The 22161-nt window shown below is 45.1% G+C and overlaps 1 protein-coding gene across 1 annotated transcript; it reads left to right on the top strand.

Annotated features, from left to right (window-relative positions):
* Positions 1-7: 7 nt before the first annotated feature.
* On the top strand, positions 8-21102 carry LOC102881748 (myosin-3). Its single transcript, XM_006922394.3, is given in 41 exon segments — positions 8-68; positions 735-946; positions 2614-2757; positions 3275-3431; positions 3896-3923; positions 4293-4401; positions 5038-5130; positions 5879-5942; positions 6022-6120; positions 6983-7086; positions 7171-7309; positions 7735-7853; positions 7938-8087; positions 8793-8963; positions 9066-9372; positions 9488-9558; positions 10128-10215; positions 10300-10417; positions 10814-10937; positions 11027-11163; positions 11246-11501; positions 11695-11937; positions 12027-12203; positions 12314-12459; positions 12540-12630; positions 13047-13436; positions 13540-13666; positions 14923-15041; positions 15216-15412; positions 15769-15952; positions 16653-16818; positions 17117-17241; positions 17769-17943; positions 17946-18070; positions 18186-18389; positions 18465-18590; positions 19501-19671; positions 19766-19870; positions 20037-20132; positions 20242-20379; positions 20950-21102. Coding segments are annotated over 40 exon segments (5814 nt in total). The 5' UTR covers positions 8-68; positions 735-742; the 3' UTR covers positions 20977-21102.
* The last annotated feature ends 1059 nt before the right edge of the window (positions 21103-22161 follow it).

Here is a 22161-nt window from a genome sequence, read left to right as displayed (position 1 = left end):
TTATTGCAGGTCTGATTTTCCGTGGCTCTTGTGGCCTTCTGCTGTCCTCCTGTAGGTGTGACTCTCAGGTGAGAATTCTAGCCATGTCCCTTGGCTGGTTGATCCTAGTAACCAGTTGGTCTCCAGGTGATCCTAGTAACCAGTTCCTCCCATCTCCCAATGGAGCGTCTAAGAGAGCTCAGACAGGACAGGCTGGGCAGGAGAGGAGCGGAGAGGAGGCAGCTCTTCAGGAAACTTTTCAAATGGATGCTGAGGTCAGATTCGGCTTCTATTCACAGCAACTGAAGGAAGCACTGGGCAGCTTCCTTGTGTGAGGAGGTAGCCACCTTGACTCAAAATGGTTCAAAAATTCCTTAGCTATTTTCCATTGAGCATACTCTCTTTGAAGAATGGCATTCATTTTTATGGTGTTTATTTTTAAAGCTTCCCTCAGCAGCACCTGGGTTTTACAGCAAGTGAGGTCCCAAGAGAGCCACACTCACCTCTAAATCTTTCACCAAACTGAGCCTCAGCTAATTGAGGAGCTGGGGTACATATGCTCTGTGCCCTTTGCAGAGGACAGCCACTCAGTAAATGTGAGCCCATTTGATTTTCCCAGCACTTAAGTCCTGCGAGCGGAGCTCCTAGGACCTAGGACGGCCTGGCTCCTGGGGCAGCAGATGGCAGAGCAGGTGCTGAGACAGGCCTAGTGGCTCAGGAGGCAGCTGGGCTCACCTGGTGGGTTTGCCTTGCAGTTGACACCATGAGTAGCGACACTGAGATGGAAGTGTTCGGCATAGCCGCTCCTTTCCTCCGGAAGTCGGAAAAGGAGAGGATCGAGGCTCAGAACCAGCCCTTTGATGCCAAAACCTACTGCTTTGTGGTCGACTCAAAGGAGGAATACGCTAAGGGAAAAATTAAGAGTACCCAGGATGGGAAGGTCACCGTGGAGACCGAGGACAACCGGGTAAGCCTCGTGCATGGCCTCCACAAGCCGACTGGCCCTGTCTGCTCCTCATGGTTGCCCAATCCACGCATCCACCCCACCCCTAGCCACTTCCCGATGTGGCTCTGGTACTGGAATGCCTCTCACAGTGTCACTGTTTAGCTTTCCCAGGTGTCTTCAGAGAAAGCACAGCAAATATTGGCCTCAGGTTGTGGGGGAGGAGAAGAACCTATTTGTGGGTGGCCAAAGAGATTAGTGTTCAGGTGCTTCTGTCACTGTCCACATCGCCTTAGGTCAGAAGGGACCAGCTCTATGCATCCCGAGGATGTGGGGTTGGGAGTCCAATCGCAGAAGATCTCTTTGAAAACACTCTCCTTTGGTAGCCATCCCGAGGATGTGGGGTTGGGAGTCCAATCGCAGATCTCTTTGAAAACACTCTCCTTTGGTAGCTTAGGTTTCCCTCTAATTCTTCTAGCAATAGCCGTCTAAGAAAGTAAGGAAAGTGGGTAAGGGACCCTGGTTGACCCCAAGCTCAATGTGAAATAGCGGTCTCTCCATATCATGAAGGTGATGAATTCTAGACTTCACTACTTTCTGGATCTAGGCCAGAAGAATCTGGAATGTTCCAAGAAAAGTTAAAGAGAGAGAGAGAGAGAGAGAGAGAATCTAAATGAGAAGAGTAAAAGAAATAGCATCTGACTTTCCCAGGTGTCCACATCCAGGTTGGGTATGAAGAAAAAAGGCATTGAAAACTGCCCTTCAGTGCTACCAAGCACTCCCAGAGGCTGGTTCTCTGTGTAATTCAGATGACTGAGCTAAGAATGGGCTTGCAACGCAAGGGGATGTTATGAATGACAATCTAAGACAATCTAGACCACTCCCAAGGAGGGCTGGTTTGCCCGGTGGAGAGAAAGCGGGTGGGGGGTAGGGAAGGGGAGAGGAAGCGGAGCTCACAACCTCTGCGCCCAAGGAAGCCTGGACACTGGGGCAAAGGGCTTTTCCTCTGAGGGAAGTACAAATACACTTGTCAGTGCTTGGAGCCACCTCTCCGCCTCACAGTCCCTTTACCTGGCATGGAGCACTCTGAGACCAGAAAGGTGGGAGGGGCTGAGGTGGGGCTTGGTTCTCTTTCAGAAGCATGAGCAGGAGGGTGGTGAAGAGGCAAGATGCAGGGTCAGGGGCTGAAGAGCTGCTTTCAGAGAGCTCTGCACGTGGGAAACTCTGTGGGCACCAGCCTGCTGATCCAATGCCACCTCCCTTTTTCTCTTCTGCTCCTGCCTCAGGGACACCCGTGGACATACTTTTCTCTGAGTAGCTAGGAACAGGCCAGGCCCATCAGGCGCTGGTGCAGAGTTGTGGCCCAGCTAGTGTTCCCGAGCTGGCTCCTGTCTTGTACCATCCCCTTTGTCTACTCACAGAGATCCTCTTTCTTCATTTCTTTCATCCTTCCCTCATCCCAGGCCCACTGGGGAGGGAAAACAGAAAAGCCCTGCATGACAGAAACAAATCACATTCTATCATCAGCATCACAAGTCGCCCGCCCCTTTATCTACCTCTCTGTTAAATGGCGTTTTCTCTGGTGCTTGCACCCGATCACGGCTCACAAGTCCCCTCCTGGGTGACAGATGTCTGCCGTGGGCAAGCCACACAGATGATACTCACTAAGCACTGTACCGCTTCCCCTTCAGACCCTGGTGGTCAAACCGGAGGATGTGTACGCTATGAACCCACCCAAGTTTGACCGGATCGAGGACATGGCCATGCTGACGCACCTGAACGAGCCAGCCGTGCTGTACAACCTCAAGGACCGCTACACCTCCTGGATGATCTATGTCGGTGCCGACGGTGGTGGTGGCTTCCTGAGGCATTGGATGGGGCTAGGAGCAGAGATGCTTGTGTGGATGATAGGATTTCAAAAGATGAGGGCTTGACTGAGCTGTCGAATAGATGAGGGGACATGGGGAAAAGAAGAGGAAGAAAAGGGAAGAGAAAGAAGATGAGAAAGCAAGAGATGAATGAGGTAGTAAGAAGACAGGCTGGAAGAAGAAGGGCAGGGAGGAGGAGGAGCAATCAAGGAGAGCAGCAAAGACAAGCTTTGGGTCTCGGCCTTGTCACTGAAGCTGTAGGAGTTCCGGCTATGCCCCTGTCCTTTGGGTCTCGGCCTTGTCACTGAAGCTGTAGGAGTTCCAGCTATGTCCCTGTTCAAATCTTACTTGCCTCACCTGTAAATAGAGATTATATTTTCCATCTTTACTAGTTTATTGTGAGGAAAAGTAAAAAATAATAAAGACAAAATGTTTTATATATACATACACACATATATATATACATTTTTTTACCCTCCTGCAGACTTACTCAGGCCTCTTCTGTGTCACTGTCAATCCCTACAAGTGGCTGCCGGTGTACAACCCCGAGGTGGTGGCTGCCTACCGAGGCAAAAAGCGCCAGGAGGCCCCGCCCCACATCTTCTCCATCTCTGACAACGCCTATCAGTTCATGCTGACTGGTAGGTTTCCAAGGAGGAAGCCTGGAGTGGTGGATCAGGTGCTGGACAGGGCTTGGGAGAGCTGCCCTGGGGTCCTAGGCCTCCATCTAACCTATGACCTCCAGGGTAAAGGTGCTTAAAGAGGCAGGAAGAGGCTGGATCTCTGAGGGCCCTGCAGGCCCTTGTGAGGAGCTTGCTTTTAATGCAAGTATTGATTAAACCAGGTGAAACTGACATTTTTGTGGGCCCAAAGCAATATTGACAATTTCATATGGTTCAGCCTAATATCATTGTATGACACTGACTGGGTTTAAACAGGGGCTGAACCTCTCTGAGTCTCTTTCTCAGGCTCCCACCTAGAACTAAACAAAATATTAGAGGGAAGAGGAATTGCGCATTGAATTCTGACTGCTTGAGAAATAGGGTAGAACTGGGAAGCTCTTTTTATATTGCCATCAACTCTATTTTATTTTTTCCTATGGCAGATCGTGAAAACCAGTCCATTCTGATCACGTAAGTATCCAAGGCATAGAGCAGTTTCATATCTGCAGCTTCTCTTCCCCAGTGCAGAAGGCAAAGGCACCACTTACTCTATTATGTTCATTAGAAAGTATTTAGAACAAAGTCTATAATGAAAAGACAGATTTGGGAATGGGCAAGAAGGTATGTGGAAGGTCTCAGAAACTGTACTTAGCCATCCTTGGGTCAGCTCAATGGTGGAGTCTTCCCACGGGCCTCTGTCTCTCTGCTGCACTTTTGTTTGGTAGGTGTGCATCTGATGTGCCTCAGAGTATGTCTAGGCCTCTGTGCGACATCTTGGGGAGCTTTTTTCTACTAACAGAACTTGTTTCTCTCTCTCTCTCTTTTGATTACTCCAAATAGCGGAGAATCTGGAGCAGGAAAGACTGTGAACACCAAGAGGGTCATCCAGTACTTTGCAACAATTGCAGCTACTGGAGACCTCGCCAAGAAGAAGGACTCCAAAATGAAGGTATGGAGAAGAAGAAGGCTTGCTTTGTTTCCCTTCTAACCTTTGGCTTAACTTCCAAATGAGGGGGCAAAGGGAGACAACAGACCCCACCCTTCAAGAAAAAGAGAGCAGGCCAGGATATAAAATCTTGAAGGACGGCCAGTTATCTTAGATAACCCGGTGTATGGTTGTTCATACAGGACCAGCTCCTGTCATTTCTCTGGAAAATAAGACTCAAGGGTAAACTAAGGAAGGTCAATTTGGTAGCAGCTCCAAGAGCTTCTTTTTTTTATGGTAGAATCACATACACCAACTTGAGAGAACTATAGCACATACTTGCCTTTCTAAACAAAAATATTACAACAGTTTGACATGAATACAGACAATCTAATGGGCTGGAGAATCAAGGAATTGAATGAAGCTTTGAAAGAATTTTGAGTCAAGACACCCAACTATAGCTAAATATAACAAAACGACAAAAGTGTTTTGAGCGAGATGTGCTGATGATTTGGTTGGTCTTTGCACTGAAAAGTCAGGGAGGGAGGAACTGGCTTCGCCGTAGACTGCCAGTAAGCAAGGACAGGCAGGAGTGACAGAGCTGGGGAGCATTGCTTACTGTCTTTTTATGGCTTCTCCCCCATGGGTTTCATGCATCAGGGGACTCTGGAAGACCAAATTATCAGTGCCAACCCATTGCTGGAGGCCTTCGGGAATGCCAAGACTGTGAGGAATGACAACTCATCCCGCTTTGTGAGTCTGGGTTCAAGTTGGCTGGGGTATTCTCTGTGACTTATTAAATGAGCAAGTTTCCTGACCTCATCGAGGTCACAGTCAGCAGAGACAGACAACTAAAGAACAAAATAAATAACAAGACGATTTTGGATAATGATACATTCCTCCTGTAAAGTTCAATAAGCAGGGAGTGTGATAGAGTAAGTGGGACAGGGTCTCCTTTAGACAAGAATGGCAGGAAAGGCCTTTTGGGGGACTGGCCTGTGAACCCCAAGATCTACAGGATGAGGAGGGACAAAGGAAGTGCACAGTCTCCATAGTAGGGAGGGCCTGGTCTAGTCCACAGACCTACAGAGGGTCTGTGTGGTGCTGTGAAGTGGGCAAGGAGGCGCATCACGAGGGGAGGGAAGAGGCAGAAAGAGACCTGGCCACGTAGGAGCAAGTGGACCATGAGAAGGAGTTTAGATTTTATTCTCAAAACTACTGAAGGATTCTATAAGCAAGGAAGTGGTAGGGTTTGATTTTGCATCTTGAAAATATCACTCTCTTACTTTGTTGACTAGATAGGGTGGGGAGGTTTGGAGGCATTGTGGATAAAAGGGATGGGAAAAGGGAGGCACATCAAACTGGACAGAGAAAAAGGGAGAAAGAGGAGGACATGTTTAATTTCAAACTACAGGGAACTAAAGCTCCTATTCACGTGACCTGGGAGACAAGTAGGATCACTTGAAGCCTGGTAGACTCTGATCTCTCTTCCTCCCTGCAGGGCAAGTTCATCCGAATTCATTTTGGTACCACTGGGAAGTTGGCCTCTGCAGATATTGAAACTTGTAAGTAGATCATTGGGATCAGATGATGTCTCAGGATGGTGGGAAGCAGTTTGGAAGAGCCCTATGTTTGTGTTCATAGACCTGCTGGAAAAATCAAGAGTGACTTTCCAGCTGAAGGCTGAGAGAAGCTACCACATCTTCTATCAGATACTTTCAAACAAGAAGCCTGAGCTCATAGGTGAGGAAGTCACCACTGGGTTTGTCTTCTAGATGTTTTGGCTCTAATATCACTGCACCAGGAGAGCTGCACCTATACATAAGGGATTTGACAGCCAATGGAAGGAGTTTGTTTTAGAAATGGGATGTGGCTATAGTGACAGTGACATGCTAATATGAAAAAAGGAATCCAACGGGCAGCAGCAAGACTAAATCACTACTGTATTCAGCATTGGTTTATAGACCTCTGAACAACTAAAGCATTTAATTATACTTTAGCGCCCTCTTGTGTTCCAATACAGAAACCAACCTTTCATCAAATGCTGTGAGGCCAGTGCAAAATCAGGTGAACAATCTACCCTGTGGATAGTCACCTTGCCTTTTCTCTGTTCTGCACTTAACCCAGGCCTCATGCACACGGTCTTCTTTGCCCTTTGGCTGTTTTTGCTCAAGCTTCTGGTCCCAAGCCTGGAAATAGTCTGCAGCTTTTCAAAAAATTTTGTAAAAACTATGATTATACCGAACAACCTGTGCTTCCCTCAATGTGGGCTCTTGTCCTAACCAACACTCAGCCAGTTTCCCTATTAACTTTTCTGAATCTGCATCAATATGCATTATTCGCATACACTGTAAGATCATTTAAGTACTGTATCCTCTCTGGGGTTCTTAACCTACATTTCATAGGTGGGCTGCACAGTCTTCCTTGGATTTTATATTCAACCACAGCCTGAGTATCATGAGGCTGTTTAAAAGAGATATCTAACTCTAAATTCAGTTTCGGCTCCAGCAGTAAAAGTCTCAGCCCACAAAACAGGTGCTCACATCCATTGGGTGGGTGTTTTCTTTGAATCTATGTGACCTCCTCTAACTATTCATCATTTCAGAGCTGCTGCTTATTACAACCAACCCTTATGACTACCCCTTCATCAGCCAGGGTGAAATCCTGGTGGCCAGCATTGATGATGCTGAGGAGCTGTTGGCTACGGATGTGAGTGTAACCGAGAGAAAGGTGTAGGGTGCTCCCCTCAGTCACCGGGGCCAACCAAGTGATATGCTGTTCTTTCAATGTCAGAGTGCCATTGACATTCTGGGCTTCACCCCAGAAGAGAAATCTGGACTCTACAAGCTGACAGGCGCTGTGTTGCACTATGGGAACATGAAGTTCAAGCAGAAGCAGCGAGAGGAGCAGGCAGAGCCAGACGGCACCGAAGGTACAAAATCACTGCCACAGGCTGTAAGCAGAACTGGGTGGCTGTTCAGCTGAGATAGTTTGGTGCCTCTTTTGAAAATGATTAATCCTTCTTCCTCCTGGAGAGGCGAACCCCAAGGACTCAGATGCCTACAGGACTGTTCCCACTCCTGTTTGCTGAATCATAAGAAGAGTCCTATTTCAGATGCAATGAGAAGTGATCAGGGCTTTCTGGAACCCAATCCTGCCTTTTCACAAAATCTATCACATTCTCTGAGTGACCTAGCTTCTATTTGCTGTATATAAGCAGTGTAGAAAAATGGAATGTAAAATGCACTGAGACAGACTTAGCTAAGCTTTGCAACATCTGGATGTTTTCCAAGTGGTTCTTCTATTTTGCCAAGCATCAGGGGTTCCCCTTTGTGATTATCTTTCTTTTCGTACCAGTGGCTGACAAGACAGCCTATCTTATGGGCCTGAACTCTTCGGACCTCCTGAAAGCTTTGTGCTTCCCCAGAGTGAAAGTTGGGAATGAATATGTTACCAAAGGTCAAACTGTGGATCAGGTAAGCGTCTGCTTCAAGACCAGGAAGGATGCAGGCACATGATGGCCACTGCCTTTAGACTCATTAGCTGAGCTTTCTCAATAGGTTCACCATGCTGTGAATGCCCTTTCCAAATCAGTTTACGAAAAGTTGTTCCTGTGGATGGTCACTCGCATCAACCAGCAGCTGGACACAAAGCTACCAAGGCAACACTTCATCGGGGTTTTGGACATTGCAGGCTTTGAGATCTTTGAGGTTTGTGTTGCTTATATTCATGCTTTCATGTGGCCTCGTTTGGGGAGACTGGTTTCCAGGATCCTCTAGGGAAGATATCAAGGTGGCCAACATGTCTTAGAATCACATCTTGTAAGAAAACTAGACAGAGGATGGATCCCATAGAAGAGCATGTGGTAGGGTTTGTATTATTTTAAGAGAGGGAAGACTTGGGTCAAGTGCAATTTTAAAAGATAATGTCCAATGAATTAAAAAAATATCTCAAATGCAATTACTGACTTAGTGAGAGCCAGGCATGTAGAGAATTTGATAATAAGCCAATCAAGCAATATTTAACAGAAACATCCTACTGGTTCTGGGTTAAAAGCATATCGCCGTTCATCAAAGTGTGTGTTTGGTATCCACCAGGTATAAGACATGCAGATGAATAAAAGATGAACCTGTAGTCTGTAGAGGAAGATGAGAAGTATATAAGGCAGACCGTGTTCAGTGCATGAGAGAAGCCCAGACCATGTGAACTCAGGAGAGGGGGAAACACCTTCTGGCTGGAAGTTCAGAGAAGACTCTAAGAAGGAGATATGATCCGAGCCAGGCCTTGAAGAATGTGACTATATCTCAAAGCATAAATGAGCTGGCTAGAGCCTGAGCAATGAGGAGGAAGGTTGGTGGGTCTTTGATTTTGAAAAAAGTCTAACTTTTCACGTGAACCTTATATTTTGGTGTTAGTATAACAGCCTGGAGCAGCTGTGCATCAACTTCACCAACGAGAAACTGCAACAGTTTTTCAACCACCACATGTTCGTGCTGGAGCAGGAGGAGTACAAGAAGGAAGGCATCGAGTGGACATTCATTGACTTCGGGATGGACCTGGCTGCCTGCATTGAGCTCATAGAAAAGGTATCCTGTTCTATTCACTCAGAAACCTCTCCTCGTATACTCTGCCGCTCATCACTGTAGCTCATGTTTACCCCATATGCATTTTGCCTTGCCTTAATCTAGCCCATGGGCATCTTCTCCATCCTGGAAGAGGAGTGTATGTTCCCCAAGGCCACAGACACCTCCTTCAAGAACAAGCTGTATGATCAGCACCTGGGCAAGTCCAGCAACTTCCAGAAACCCAAGGTGGTCAAAGGCAGAGCAGAGGCCCACTTCTCCCTGATCCACTACGCGGGCACTGTGGACTACAGTGTCTCAGGCTGGCTGGAGAAGAACAAGGACCCTCTGAATGAAACCGTCGTCGGGCTGTACCAGAAGTCCTCCAACAGACTCCTGGCACATCTCTATGCCACCTTTGCCACTACGGATGGTAACAGACTCCATGGGGTGCCTTGGAGTCATACTTTCTCCCTCCATTCACTCTGCAGGACTGAATAACCTGTATAGATGTGCTAACAGCACGTGCCCTCTTTTATTTCTTTCAGCTGACAGTGGAAAGAAGAAAGTTGCCAAGAAGAAGGGTTCTTCCTTCCAAACTGTCTCTGCCCTTTTCAGAGTAAGAAAAACACAAGTTTATTTGCTTGCATTTGGTTTAAGTCATCTCAAAATGAGCAATGTAGAGATTCTAAACTTGGTTTATTCAAGAATAGTAAATGTGGTCTTAATCTGTTTACTGTCATTTAGTGAAGTTGAATGGTGGCATAATGATATATAAATGAGGTCTAACCATGTAGGACCAAAATTTAATTAGCATTTTGTACTGCAGCTAGCTGGGTTGTCTGGCCTGGGAGGTAAGTCCTCAGCACACACTTTCTGACTTGCCTGAAGGACACATGCAATAGCTTCTCATTCTCTCAGTGGGACCAGATACATCTCTTGAGTTGATTTCAGAGGGCGTTTTATATGTGGTTAGTTTCTGGCTCCCTGTGAAGCAAAAGAGTATTATAAAAATTATTTGTCTACTCCTCTAGCCATAAGACTATTAAAAGAAAGAATTAAATAATTCCATTATTCTTTAGAATTCATAAGTTTAAAACATATATCTCATTTTTCATTATAATATGTCTCTGTGTTTGTAAAAGCCTACAGCAGGCTAACTGTCAAACGTAATCTTTTTTCTTTTAGGAAAACCTGAACAAACTGATGTCAAATTTAAGAACTACTCACCCTCACTTTGTGCGCTGTATAATTCCCAACGAAACGAAAACCCCAGGTAAGATACCTGCTGGCTCTCTAGATGGTGGTCGGTCTTTAAGAAATTCTGTGTGAAGCTGACATTCTGTGCTTCTGTTCTCAGGAGCTATGGAGCATAGCCTTGTCCTCCACCAGCTGCGCTGTAACGGTGTCCTGGAGGGCATTCGCATCTGCAGGAAGGGATTCCCAAACCGGATTCTCTATGGGGATTTTAAACAAAGGTGTGTCATAAAAATGTTCTATGTGATGATTGATAATATGTGCAATCACTGGAATTTGAGAAAGAGAAATAATGATGAAAAGACCCATTCAACAGAACAGTTATGGATTTTCGTGTCAAATGAATAATCTACCACTTGGTCAAGGTATACACATACTTCTTTCTTCCATGTTTTCTCAGTAGCTTATCTGATATACACTTGGCAGAAAATACCTGGCCTAAGGATCAGGAGGCTTAGATTCCAGGCCATTATCTAGCAGTGTGACTATGAGCAAGTTTGTTTTACCCTCTGGATCTTGGCTTTCTTGCCTATAGGAAACAAGGCTTGAACTGGATGATCTCCAAAGTTTATGTGTTTGCTAATTGTCTTTGATTGTTTCTGTGTCTACAACCACAGATATCGAGTGTTGAATGCCAGTGCAATCCCTGAGGGACAATTTATCGACAGCAAGAAAGCTTGTGAAAAGCTGTTGGCATCCATTGATATTGACCACACTCAGTACAAATTTGGACATACCAAGGTAATGTGTTAATTACAACAGATGCTGGCCTTTAGTCCCCTTTAGATTTCTCCAGAAAACTGACTCATGCCATCCTTCTCCCCTCTAAGGTGTTCTTTAAGGCTGGCTTGCTGGGAACTCTGGAAGAAATGCGTGATGACCGCCTGGCCAAACTGATCACCCGGACCCAAGCTGTGTGTAGAGGATTCCTCATGCGTGTGGAATTCCAGAAGATGGTGCAGAGAAGGTTGAGCAGGGTTTTTGTTCAAACGAGATCTTTGGGAGAAGTGAGAAGTCTCTCTTAGAAATAACTTATATTTTATTTTTAGGGAGTCCATCTTCTGCATCCAATACAACATTCGCTCATTCATGAATGTGAAGCACTGGCCCTGGATGAAACTTTTCTTTAAGATCAAGCCCCTCCTCAAGAGTGCGGAGACAGAGAAGGAGATGGCCACCATGAAGGAAGAGTTTCAGAAAACCAAAGATGAACTTGCCAAGTCAGAGGCAAAAAGGAAGGAATTGGAGGAAAAATTGGTGACTCTAGTACAAGAGAAGAATGACCTGCAGCTCCAAGTACAAGCTGTATGTGTTTAGAAATATTTTCTTATTTTACTTTCCTTCTAAATTTGATTATTTAGGAAAGTTAGGATTTTTGGTGGGATTTCTGCTTTTTAGTTGCTATGCTTCATTAAAACTTCATATATAACAAAATATTGGAATGTCACAAATCTTATCTCATTAAAGAAAATCATAAAATAATGATTCTTTTTAAAAGGAAAGTGAAAACTTGTTGGATGCCGAGGAAAGATGTGATCAACTGATCAAAGCCAAATTCCAGCTTGAAGCTAAAATCAAAGAGGTGACCGAAAGAGCTGAAGATGAGGAAGAGATCAATGCTGAGCTGACAGCCAAGAAGAGGAAACTGGAGGATGAATGTTCAGAGCTCAAGAAAGACATAGATGACCTTGAACTAACACTGGCCAAGGTTGAAAAGGAAAAGCATGCCACAGAGAACAAGGTACTCTCTTTGTCAGTCTTTCCAGTTTGATGTAGGCATTGCAAACCATACTGTATTTCTTCTTATAATTGCTTGTGACTTCTTCTTAGGTTAAAAACCTTACTGAGGAACTCGCCGGGTTGGATGAAACAATTGCAAAGTTAACCAGGGAGAAGAAGGCCCTCCAAGAGGCCCACCAGCAGACCCTGGATGACCTCCAAGCTGAAGAAGACAAAGTCAATTCTTTGAGTAAAATCAAGGGCAAACTGGAACAGCAGGTCGATGATGTAAGTAAACACTGCTAATTGGAAGTCCTAGAGCTTCAGGGTTGGAAGAGCCCCCTGAAATCCTCTGGTGCAAAACATTTGTTCTCAAAAAGAAATGGTGCCTTTTGCAGCTGGAAAGTTCCCTAGAACAAGAGAAGAAGCTCCGTGTAGACCTGGAAAGGAACAAAAGGAAGCTTGAGGGAGACTTGAAGCTTGCCCATGAGTCCATACTAGATCTGGAGAATGATAAGCAACAGCTGGATGAAAGGCTCAAGAAGTACGCTCTAAAACCACTGATTTTAATTTGGTAAGTTACTGGGTATTTTGTCTTTACACATTCTACATTTCTGTTCACAGGAAGGATTTTGAATATAGTCAACTGCAAAGCAAAGTGGAGGATGAGCAGACTCTGGGTCTTCAGTTTCAGAAGAAAATCAAAGAGCTACAGGTAGGAGGTGTTTTGGATTTTTCTTTTACACATGGGTCACTCACAGTGGGCTGGGCGCTCTGTGTTATAAGCCATTTAGAGCAAGTGGGCAGCACCATGGGTCTGCCTGCCTCAGTGGTTTCCTTTCTACTGGGCTGACACGGCAGTGATAAATAAGTTTTCCAGTATTTGAAATGAAATACAAATTGGAATATTCTGAGTCGACTTTTAGTTGAATGGACTGGTTGATCCTGGGTTGATCACTGCAGGACAATGATCATATTGGGGCAGGGAAAATTCACATTAAAGGAAATTAGCAACATTCACATCTCTCTGGGAGAAGTTCCAGAATCCGTTTGTCTAACGGGAATGGAAAACTAGCCTGTTCTTGACATTCAGAATGAGTCACTCTGGGACTGATTGGCTGCCCTCTACAGGCTCGAATTGAGGAGCTGGAAGAAGAGATTGAGGCAGAGAGGGCGACCCGAGCAAAGACAGAGAAACAGCGCAGCGATTATGCCCGAGAACTGGAGGAGCTGAGTGAGAGGCTGGAGGAAGCAGGAGGAGTCACCTCCACCCAGATAGAGCTGAACAAGAAGCGGGAGGCCGAGTTCCTGAAACTGCGCAGGGACCTGGAGGAGGCCACCCTGCAGCACGAAGCCACGGTGGCCACCCTGAGGAAGAAGCACGCGGACAGCATGGCTGAGCTCGGGGAGCAGATAGACAACCTGCAGAGGGTCAAGCAGAAGCTGGAGAAGGAGAAAAGCGAGTTCAAGTTGGAGATCGACGACCTCTCCAGCAACGCAGAGAGTGTGTCGAAATCAAAGGTACTTGGGCAGGATGGGGCCTGATGCTTTCTAGCAAAGAGACCTCTTCGGTCATCCAAATCGCAGTGCTTACCTAATTTTCTTCTCCTTTTCGATCTTTTAGGCAAATCTGGAAAAAATATGCCGAACGCTGGAGGATCAGTTAAGTGAGGCCAGGGGCAAGAACGAGGAAATTCAGAGGAGCATGAGTGAGCTGACGACACAGAAGTCTCGTCTTCAGACTGAGGCTGGTGAGCGATGGGAAACAAACAGGAGGGGCAACACCTTACAAACACCTAAAGGGGCAACTGGTCAAAATTGAAGGGCAGTATTTGTTTGGAGGAGAAACAATTGGAATAACATACAAAAAGAATCAGTCAAAATATCCTGAAGGAGAACATTGACAGTTCGGTAAAAATGAGAGAGAGAGAGACAGAGACAGAGACAGAGATAGAGATAGAGATAGAGATAGAGATAGAGACAGAGATAGAGATAGAGATAGAGATAGAGATAGAGATATGAGAGAGAGAGAGAGAGAGAGAGAGAAAGTTAGAGATAGAGATAGAGAGAGAGATAGAGATAGAGATAGAAATAGAGATGAGAGAGAGAGAGAGCGAGAGAGAGAGAATGCAACTAGAAAAAGAAGAAAATCAAAATAGCATCTGGTTCGAACTCTTTCAAAATTAGTATAACCTTGCATCAAGAAGAGTAAATGGTAAAAATGGAACTAGAAACCAAGCCCTCTGGCCTTTCTATTTCTTGCTGCACATAAATTCAGATTGTCTGCTGTCAAATAAAATGAAGTGTTTTCAGATTGGCCACAATCAAGACAATAAATAAAAGAACATGGCCAATTTGCATAGGCTCTTGGTATGTAATAAAAATATAAAAGAACATTATTTGGCGCTTTTACCTAGAAAATGTGACTCCACCCAGCACTGGCCCTGCAGCCCATTATTACAGGTGAATCAATCCTTTGCTAAGAGTCACAACCAAGACAATGAAGAAAAGAAGTTAAGTTGCCACTTCTAAAATAATTTTAGAGCCCTAAAGCCTCTCACCCCCTCCTTTTTTCTCTCACTTCCATATGAGCATGTAAACCTGAACTTACCATGTTCACCCAAGAGTCTACCTTCAAATTGTTAGGGATATCAAGTCCTTGGGAAAGCAATATTTCCCTTAATGACAAGTTGACAAACAGCTGGAAGCACCAGCCACTGGAAGGTCTGATGGGAGTTTTTAGGTGATCCAGGTTATGTTTAAATTTACAATGGTTCTCAATGGGCTTTATTGACAAAAGTCACTCCACACTTCTAGTAGTTTATGACAATACTTATCAGGTTGTACGTTCATTTTCCCTTTTATAGACTCATGCCTTCATCCCTAAGAAAGGACCACAACTTAAAATTTTTACTCTCTCCCTAGATCATAGCACAGTGCTTTACACACAGTGCCTTACATACACTTGATGAATGAATGACCTAAAAACATTTCTTTCTGGACACAGGTGAGCTGAGTCGTCAGCTGGAAGAAAAAGAAAGCATAGTATCCCAACTTTCCAGGAGCAAGCAAGCATTTACCCAGCAAATAGAAGAGCTCAAGAGGCAGTTAGAGGAAGAGAGCAAGGTATGTCATCTGAGGAAGTGCTTCCTCGATCTAATTTTCAAGTACTACCTGTAAGGAAAACAAGGCTACTTTATTCAGTAGGTGATGATAGTTGGAACATACCTGGATAGTATCGCCCACAAGGCAGTGAATTGTTAATCCTCTAGGGGCTCTCCTCTTTCTTGACTTTTTCAGGCCAAGAACGCCCTGGCCCATGCCCTGCAGTCCTCCCGCCACGACTGTGACCTGCTGCGGGAACAGTATGAGGAGGAGCAGGAAGGCAAAGCCGAGCTGCAGAGGGCGCTGTCCAAGGCCAACAGTGAGGTCGCCCAGTGGAGGACCAAATATGAGACAGACGCCATCCAGCGCACAGAGGAGCTGGAGGAGGCCAAGTACACAACACTATTTACCTTTAGAAGAACTTGAACCCTTGAATGGTCATATGATAGAGGGCACTGACTTTAGAACTACTTGGGAATAATTTTTTTTTTGTTAATAGATGTTTCCCCATTTCATCTGTCTTTTAATGCCATGCTGTTCCATTAGAGGTACCTGGCCTTTGCGCACTTCATTAAGACAAACAGCTTTGATCATGATTAGAGACAAGGAAGGTTACTGGTCACTGATTTTTAGCAGCCAGGAAATTCTCCTTGGCTTATGAAATGGGAACTTGAATCACATGATGAATACTGATGTTCGGGAGGACTGAAACTTAAATAGCCTCTGCTCCTCTTTCGTATTTTTCAAGGAAAAAACTTGCTCAGCGCCTTCAAGATTCCGAGGAACAGGTTGAGGCAGTGAATGCGAAATGTGCTTCCTTGGAGAAGACCAAGCAGAGGCTGCAAGGAGAGGTCGAGGATCTGATGGTTGACGTGGAGAGAGCCAACTCCCTGGCTGCCGCTCTAGACAAGAAACAGAGGAACTTTGACAAGGTTTGGGGTCAGCTCCATGCTGGCCGAATGCCGTGATGTGGGGAACACCTTGTGGTCATGGATGGAGGAGATGGGTCCCAGTCCTGCCCCGGCCCCACCAGCAGTGTGACCTTGGCAGAGTCCTTGAACTTCGTTGAGCTGTAGTTTCCTCATCTATAAATCGAAATGGGAATGGGATGGAGTAGAAGTCCCTTTAAAGCATTGTCAGTGGAGACAGGCCCATTTCTATAATGTTACTCAGCCCCAAACATTTTCTTCTCCCCTGCTGCTGGTCTGTCTTCTGGGTGGCTGAAAATCTAACTCTGGGTGATGTGGAAATCTAACTCAGGTCCCATTGAGAAGCTTTCTGGAAGCCCCCCTTTCAGCATGGCAGATAGGTTGATTTGAACCAAAGTTTTAATGAAATATTTTAAAATTCAGAGCCATCTTCATATTAGGAACAGGGCAATTATGCCCAGCTAATTCCTCCTCAAAGGATCCATTTGCTTTTTGGAGACAATTGTTACTGATCAATTATTGATCCTGACTAAATTTATAAAATAAGATCTTGGTTCATCCAATAACCAAGAACAAGGAGCTAGGTGAGAGACACGGCCGAGTGTAGCCCCAACTCTAAGATTTACCTCAACCGTTATATTTAATTAGAAGCTTGGAGGAGACAAGCTAATAACCAGACATACCTTCCATCCCGGTGTTCCAGGTGCTAGCTGAATGGAAAACAAAGTGTGAGGAGAGTCAAGCAGAGCTGGAGGCATCGCTGAAGGAATCTCGTTCTTTGAGCACTGAACTCTTCAAACTGAAAAATGCCTATGAAGAAGCCTTAGATCAACTTGAAACTGTGAAACGAGAAAATAAGAACTTAGAGCGTAAGCAGTTTAAAACCATCTGAAATCTCTCTTCACACTATTGCCGGAGCATGTGCTGGAGTGGGCGTGACTTCAGGCTCAAATCCCTACTCGTCTGTCCATCGATGCATGCACAGAAAGCATTCATCACCTGCGGGGGTTTTTTTTTGAGTCTCTCTCTATATACAATATCTTATCTCTAGCAAACAGCAGCCTTAGAATTGTAATAAACTAGTTAAAAAGGATTTAGTTGATGTTTGCCATGCCTGGAAACCTGTGCAGAGGTGTTCTAATGCGATCAAAATTTATTTCTTTGCAGAGGAGATAGCAGATCTCACAGAACAAATTGCTGAAAATGGTAAGACCATCCATGAACTGGAGAAATCAAGAAAGCAGATCGAGCTGGAAAAGGCTGATATCCAGCTGGCTCTTGAGGAAGCAGAGGTGAGCGGAATGCTCGGGAGGCAGCAGCAGGAACAGGCCCAACCCTGGTGGAGCGCCACCCTCGGAGGCTAGCTGGCCCCTCTCTGTGTCTTAATTTTTGCTTCTGTAAAATCACAATCCTGAAACCTGATCCTTTCCTGTCAAATAGCATAACTGTGAGATTGAATGAGATAATACTGTGAATTGTCTTAGATTTATTGAAGAAAATCATTACACTACAATAGGTCTAAAAATGAGGTTTGACAAAATCCTAGATGATTTTAAAATATCAGGTGCTTTGCACTCCTCAGAAATAAGATCATTTAAATGTTATTCTCTTTTAACAGTATAATCTAAAACAAATAGCGATAAAACAGATTTTATTTCTACGCTGAAAATAAATTAAGGATTCTTTTTTAAGAAAAAAGATAGTTTTGAATTCTACAGTTAGAGTTACAAATATCCTATTGAAGCTTTATTACCCTAAAGGGCAGTGTAGCAGGCTCTATATCACCACTGGTACTATTTCTATTTTTTATTCTTTAAAGGCCGCCCTTGAGCATGAAGAGGCCAAGATCCTCCGAATCCAGCTGGAACTGACACAAGTGAAATCAGAAATCGACAGAAAGATTGCCGAGAAGGATGAAGAGATCGAGCAGCTGAAGAGGAACTACCAGAGAACGGTAGAAACCATGCAGAGCGCCCTGGATGCCGAAGTCTTTTTTTAGCTATCAGGATCAAGAAGAAGATGGAGGGGGATCTGAATGAAATTGAGATCCAGCTGAGCCACGCCAACCGCCAGGCTGCAGAAACCCTCAAACACCTCAGGAGTGTCCAGGGACAGTTGAAGGTTTGAGAGAGTCCCGGTGGGAAACCGCTCCTGTCCTCAAATGCTCAGATTTTAGCTAGGCTCATGGTCCTGAAGCCTCAACTTCAACTAGACTTTTCTGTTTTTCTCTGGCTAGGACACCCAGCTACACCTGGATGATGCTCTCCGGGGCCAGGAGGACCTGAAGGAGCAGCTGGCAATCGTGGAGCGCAGAGCCAACCTGCTGCAGGCCGAGGTCGAGGAGCTGCGGGCTTCTCTGGAGCAGACAGAGAGAGCCCGGAAACTGGCTGAACAAGAGCTCCTGGATTCCAACGAGAGAGTGCAGCTGCTGCACACCCAGGTGAGGGAAGAGGGTGGCAGAGGGGAGAGACCTACCTCAGACCTGCCTGGGTAACACCCATTCTTCTGGCCCTAGAACACCAGCCTCATCCACACCAAGAAGAAGCTGGAAACAGACCTCATGCAGCTGCAGAGTGAGGTTGAAGATGCCAGCAGGGATGCAAGGAATGCTGAAGAGAAAGCAAAGAAGGCCATCACAGATGTAAGGCCCTTCCTTCCTGCTCCCGCGAAGCGGCCCAGACTCTGTTTCAATAAAGCCTCCTGCCCTTTCCAGCCATGAGACAGTTCCCATCAGACAGGTTGGGGACTCCTTGGGGGCACAAATGGTGTGTGGTCAGCTCCAAAACCACTGCCCACCTCTCTCAAACTCAGTGTGTCCCCTCCTGCACATTTTCAAGATAGATATGAGAAATATAAGGGACAATAGGAAAAAAAAAGACTGAAAAGGATTATATTGTTTCTTGTGCCCATAGAGAGGTATGCTCTTATTTCCTTCAACATATGACTTATTCCAAATATAAAAATAAGACCCTCAGATGTCAATATCCCACCAAATTTCACTGTACGCCAATGAAGCTGGCTGGCTTCATTCTCACCAGCACCTAATCTTCCGGGGTCTGGAGGCCTTGTCCCTGCAGCCACATGTCCCACAGCGCCATCTGCTGCCTGATGGAGAACACTACCTTGCAACTATTTTACTCCTTTGCTCGTTCACACACACCTTAATTCTCTAGAGGTCTTCCTTTAATCTCATTATCTCCAAACCTGTGATGGTAGGTATCAAACCAACCTTCTCTAAGTCTCAAATTCCTTTGAAAAAAATATATTGGCGATCATGGTGACAATGAAAGAAAGAATTTCCTTGGGATGGGCAAAGGTCCCAAGGAAGCCAGTTTAAGAAAAGGAGGAGACCATTTCCCATCCAGTCCTTGAAAGTTTCATTTCTTAGATTCTTTAATATACCTTGTGTGTTCTTTCTCATATTCCCTTCTGGAAGGGTGTGTTCAATCATCTTACCTATAGTTCTTCTTTAGCATGGCTCTGGTCCTCTGGGTACTTGAGTTTTGACAGCTCCAAGGCACTTAATCTTTGTCTGCATCTTCGCTTTTTAGGCAGCCATGATGGCTGAGGAGCTGAAGAAGGAGCAGGACACCAGCGCCCACCTGGAGCGGATGAAGAAGAACCTGGAGCAGACCGTGAAAGACCTGCAGCACCGTCTGGATGAGGCTGAGCAGCTGGCCCTGAAGGGCGGGAAGAAGCAGATTCAGAAACTGGAGACGCGGGTACTTGTGGAAAGAACTCCAGCATTAGCAGAGTATTCTGGTTTCTCCCATTGTTGCTATAGCCCCAGACTAATTTCCCAACTGTGTACCCCAGATCCGAGAGCTGGAGTTTGAGCTTGAAGGGGAGCAGAAGAAGAATACTGAGTCTGTCAAGGGACTGAGGAAATATGAACGGCGGGTCAAGGAGTTAACTTACCAGGTAAGTAGAAAGAAAACCAGAGAGGCATTTTTTCTGTAAAATGCAAGCACCACCCTGGATTCTCTCACCAGAATAAAGAAAGACACACTTCGGCCCCAGAAAACTGGCCAGACCTTACATGACGCTTCCCCCTCCTCTAGTTACTTTGTCACATTCTCACTTTTAGAGTGAAGAGGACAGGAAGAATGTGCTGAGATTACAGGATCTGGTGGATAAACTTCAAGTGAAAGTCAAGTCTTACAAGAGACAGGCTGAGGAGGCTGTAAGTCAGACACGCCTATGATTTTAGAACAGCAACCTGGTCTGTTCCTCACAGTAAGCTCTAAGAGAGGTGCACACTGATCTTACCTACCTGGGCTCTTTGGTTTTAGGATGAACAAGCCAATGCTCATCTCACCAAATTCCGAAAAGCTCAGCATGAGCTTGAGGAAGCTGAAGAACGTGCTGATATTGCAGAATCTCAAGTCAATAAGCTTCGTGCTAAGACCCGAGACTTCACTTCCAGCAGGGTAGGTGGTTCCTAGTGGCACTAGATAGAGAGCAGCAGACGTATGCTGGAGTTGCAGGCCCCCAGACAACCTGGGAAGAACTCACTGTGATAGAGACATTTTTGAACTGGAAGGAGCCTTAGAGAATTCTCAACTTTAGAACTGGTCGATCTTGGGCTCAGAAAAGGAAGAGATTTTCTTAAGGTCACTTAGCTGAGAAGAGCCCCTCTAGAACCCAGGTCTGTAAGTCACAATAAGACTTAAACACCATCTTCAAAAGGAATGAATGTTTTCCCCTGAGATATTTCAAGTGCCCTCTGTTGGCTCTGTCTTCAGTCACTATAAATGTAAGTAGATATCTGTAGGTAAGAAGCCCCAATGTATGGGGTTAGTTCTCTCTGAGGACTAGTTTCTCATGCTATGGGATGAATTCCTCCATGTATGCAATCGTGTATTTTCCTGAGGTGCAAAAAATATCCTGTGTCCTACTCAAGTGTGTTAGCAAGCAACTCCCTGATGCTCGCCAGGAGAGGGAGCAAGAGAAAACATCTATGCCATGTGACATAACTAAAAATACTACGTTCTTTGCAGATGGTGGTTCATGAGAGTGAAGAGTGAGTGATCCTCTTCTGGAACAGGACAGAAAATATGCAAAATGTATATTTTCATGGTTCCTGACTATTTTACTTAATTTCCATATTACTGCTTTTCACATGCAATAAACTTTGCTTTGTTTTAAAATTGGGGCTGTTTCATTAAATTTGTTTTCTTCTTTCCTGTGGGGAAATGGTTCATCGTTCAGTGATTTCAATGACTAATGTTGAAATCTCGGTAGGCAGACGGCTTGATAAATTCAATTGGTGTGTGTCTGTGGGGATAAGGAGAGTTTGCTCTTGGTTAAAACTTGAGATTAGATCAGAAGGAAAAAATACTCTTAGGTTAACCACTGCTTTGACAGGGAGAGTGTGAAAAGGGGGAGTTTATTAAGAGTCATCTCTCAATATGATATGAGGGAAACACAAAGGTTCAGTTTGGAAAATGCTGCCTCAGGTTGAATAGGGTTATAAGTCAAGGGAAAATATCCTCCCCCTGACACACACTTAGACATTCTATCAGGGAACCTCTAGAATGTTCACTGGGCAGCGCTCCAGGAAGGCATTGTGCTAACTCACAGGAATACACACACGAATAAAATGGCACACGGTCTCTCCAGTGCATGTGGACTGCCGAGTCCTTGCCTCGGTCTACACTATTTCAAAGCCATACAACAAAAAAATCTCACCTCTTACTCAGGGTAAACTTGTCTTTACTTTAAAAGAGAAAATACAGCAGTCAAATATAAGTCAAAATAACCATCTGGCTGGTCCGCTAACGGAAATCGCATCTTCTAACCCAGATTATTTGTTTGTTGTCATAATTCAACTTAATAGAAAAAGTTGTCACGTTCCCTTCTTTATCTGATTCTAGAAGATTAGGAGATGAGCAGTTTGACTTCATGGGAAGTAAAGACCCAGGTGAGTTCTCTTCAGCACCCAACACTGAGTTTATCACCTCCTGGATTTGTCATTTGTAGAAAGGAGGTCGAGGTCACTAATGATGTCAGAATTGGCTCATTAGTGATTTCAGATAATTCTGTCTCAAAGGCCACATTTCTTTGACCCGCTTTCAATACTTCATGGCAACACTGTGACTTAAAAAGGCCATTTTCTTCTGGGGGTGACTGTCACTGAGAGGAAATTAGGCCTGAAGGTGAGCACAGGAAGCTAAAGTCCCTCAGAGCCTCTCAGAACTTACATGAACTGC

Source organism: Pteropus alecto, unplaced genomic scaffold (assembly GCF_000325575.1).
Source record: "Pteropus alecto unplaced genomic scaffold, ASM32557v1 scaffold398, whole genome shotgun sequence".
In the NCBI taxonomy this organism is placed as follows: Eukaryota; Metazoa; Chordata; class Mammalia; order Chiroptera; family Pteropodidae; genus Pteropus; species Pteropus alecto.
Note: the sequence above shows the minus strand (reverse complement) of the source record. Positions and strands in the feature narration are given on the sequence as shown.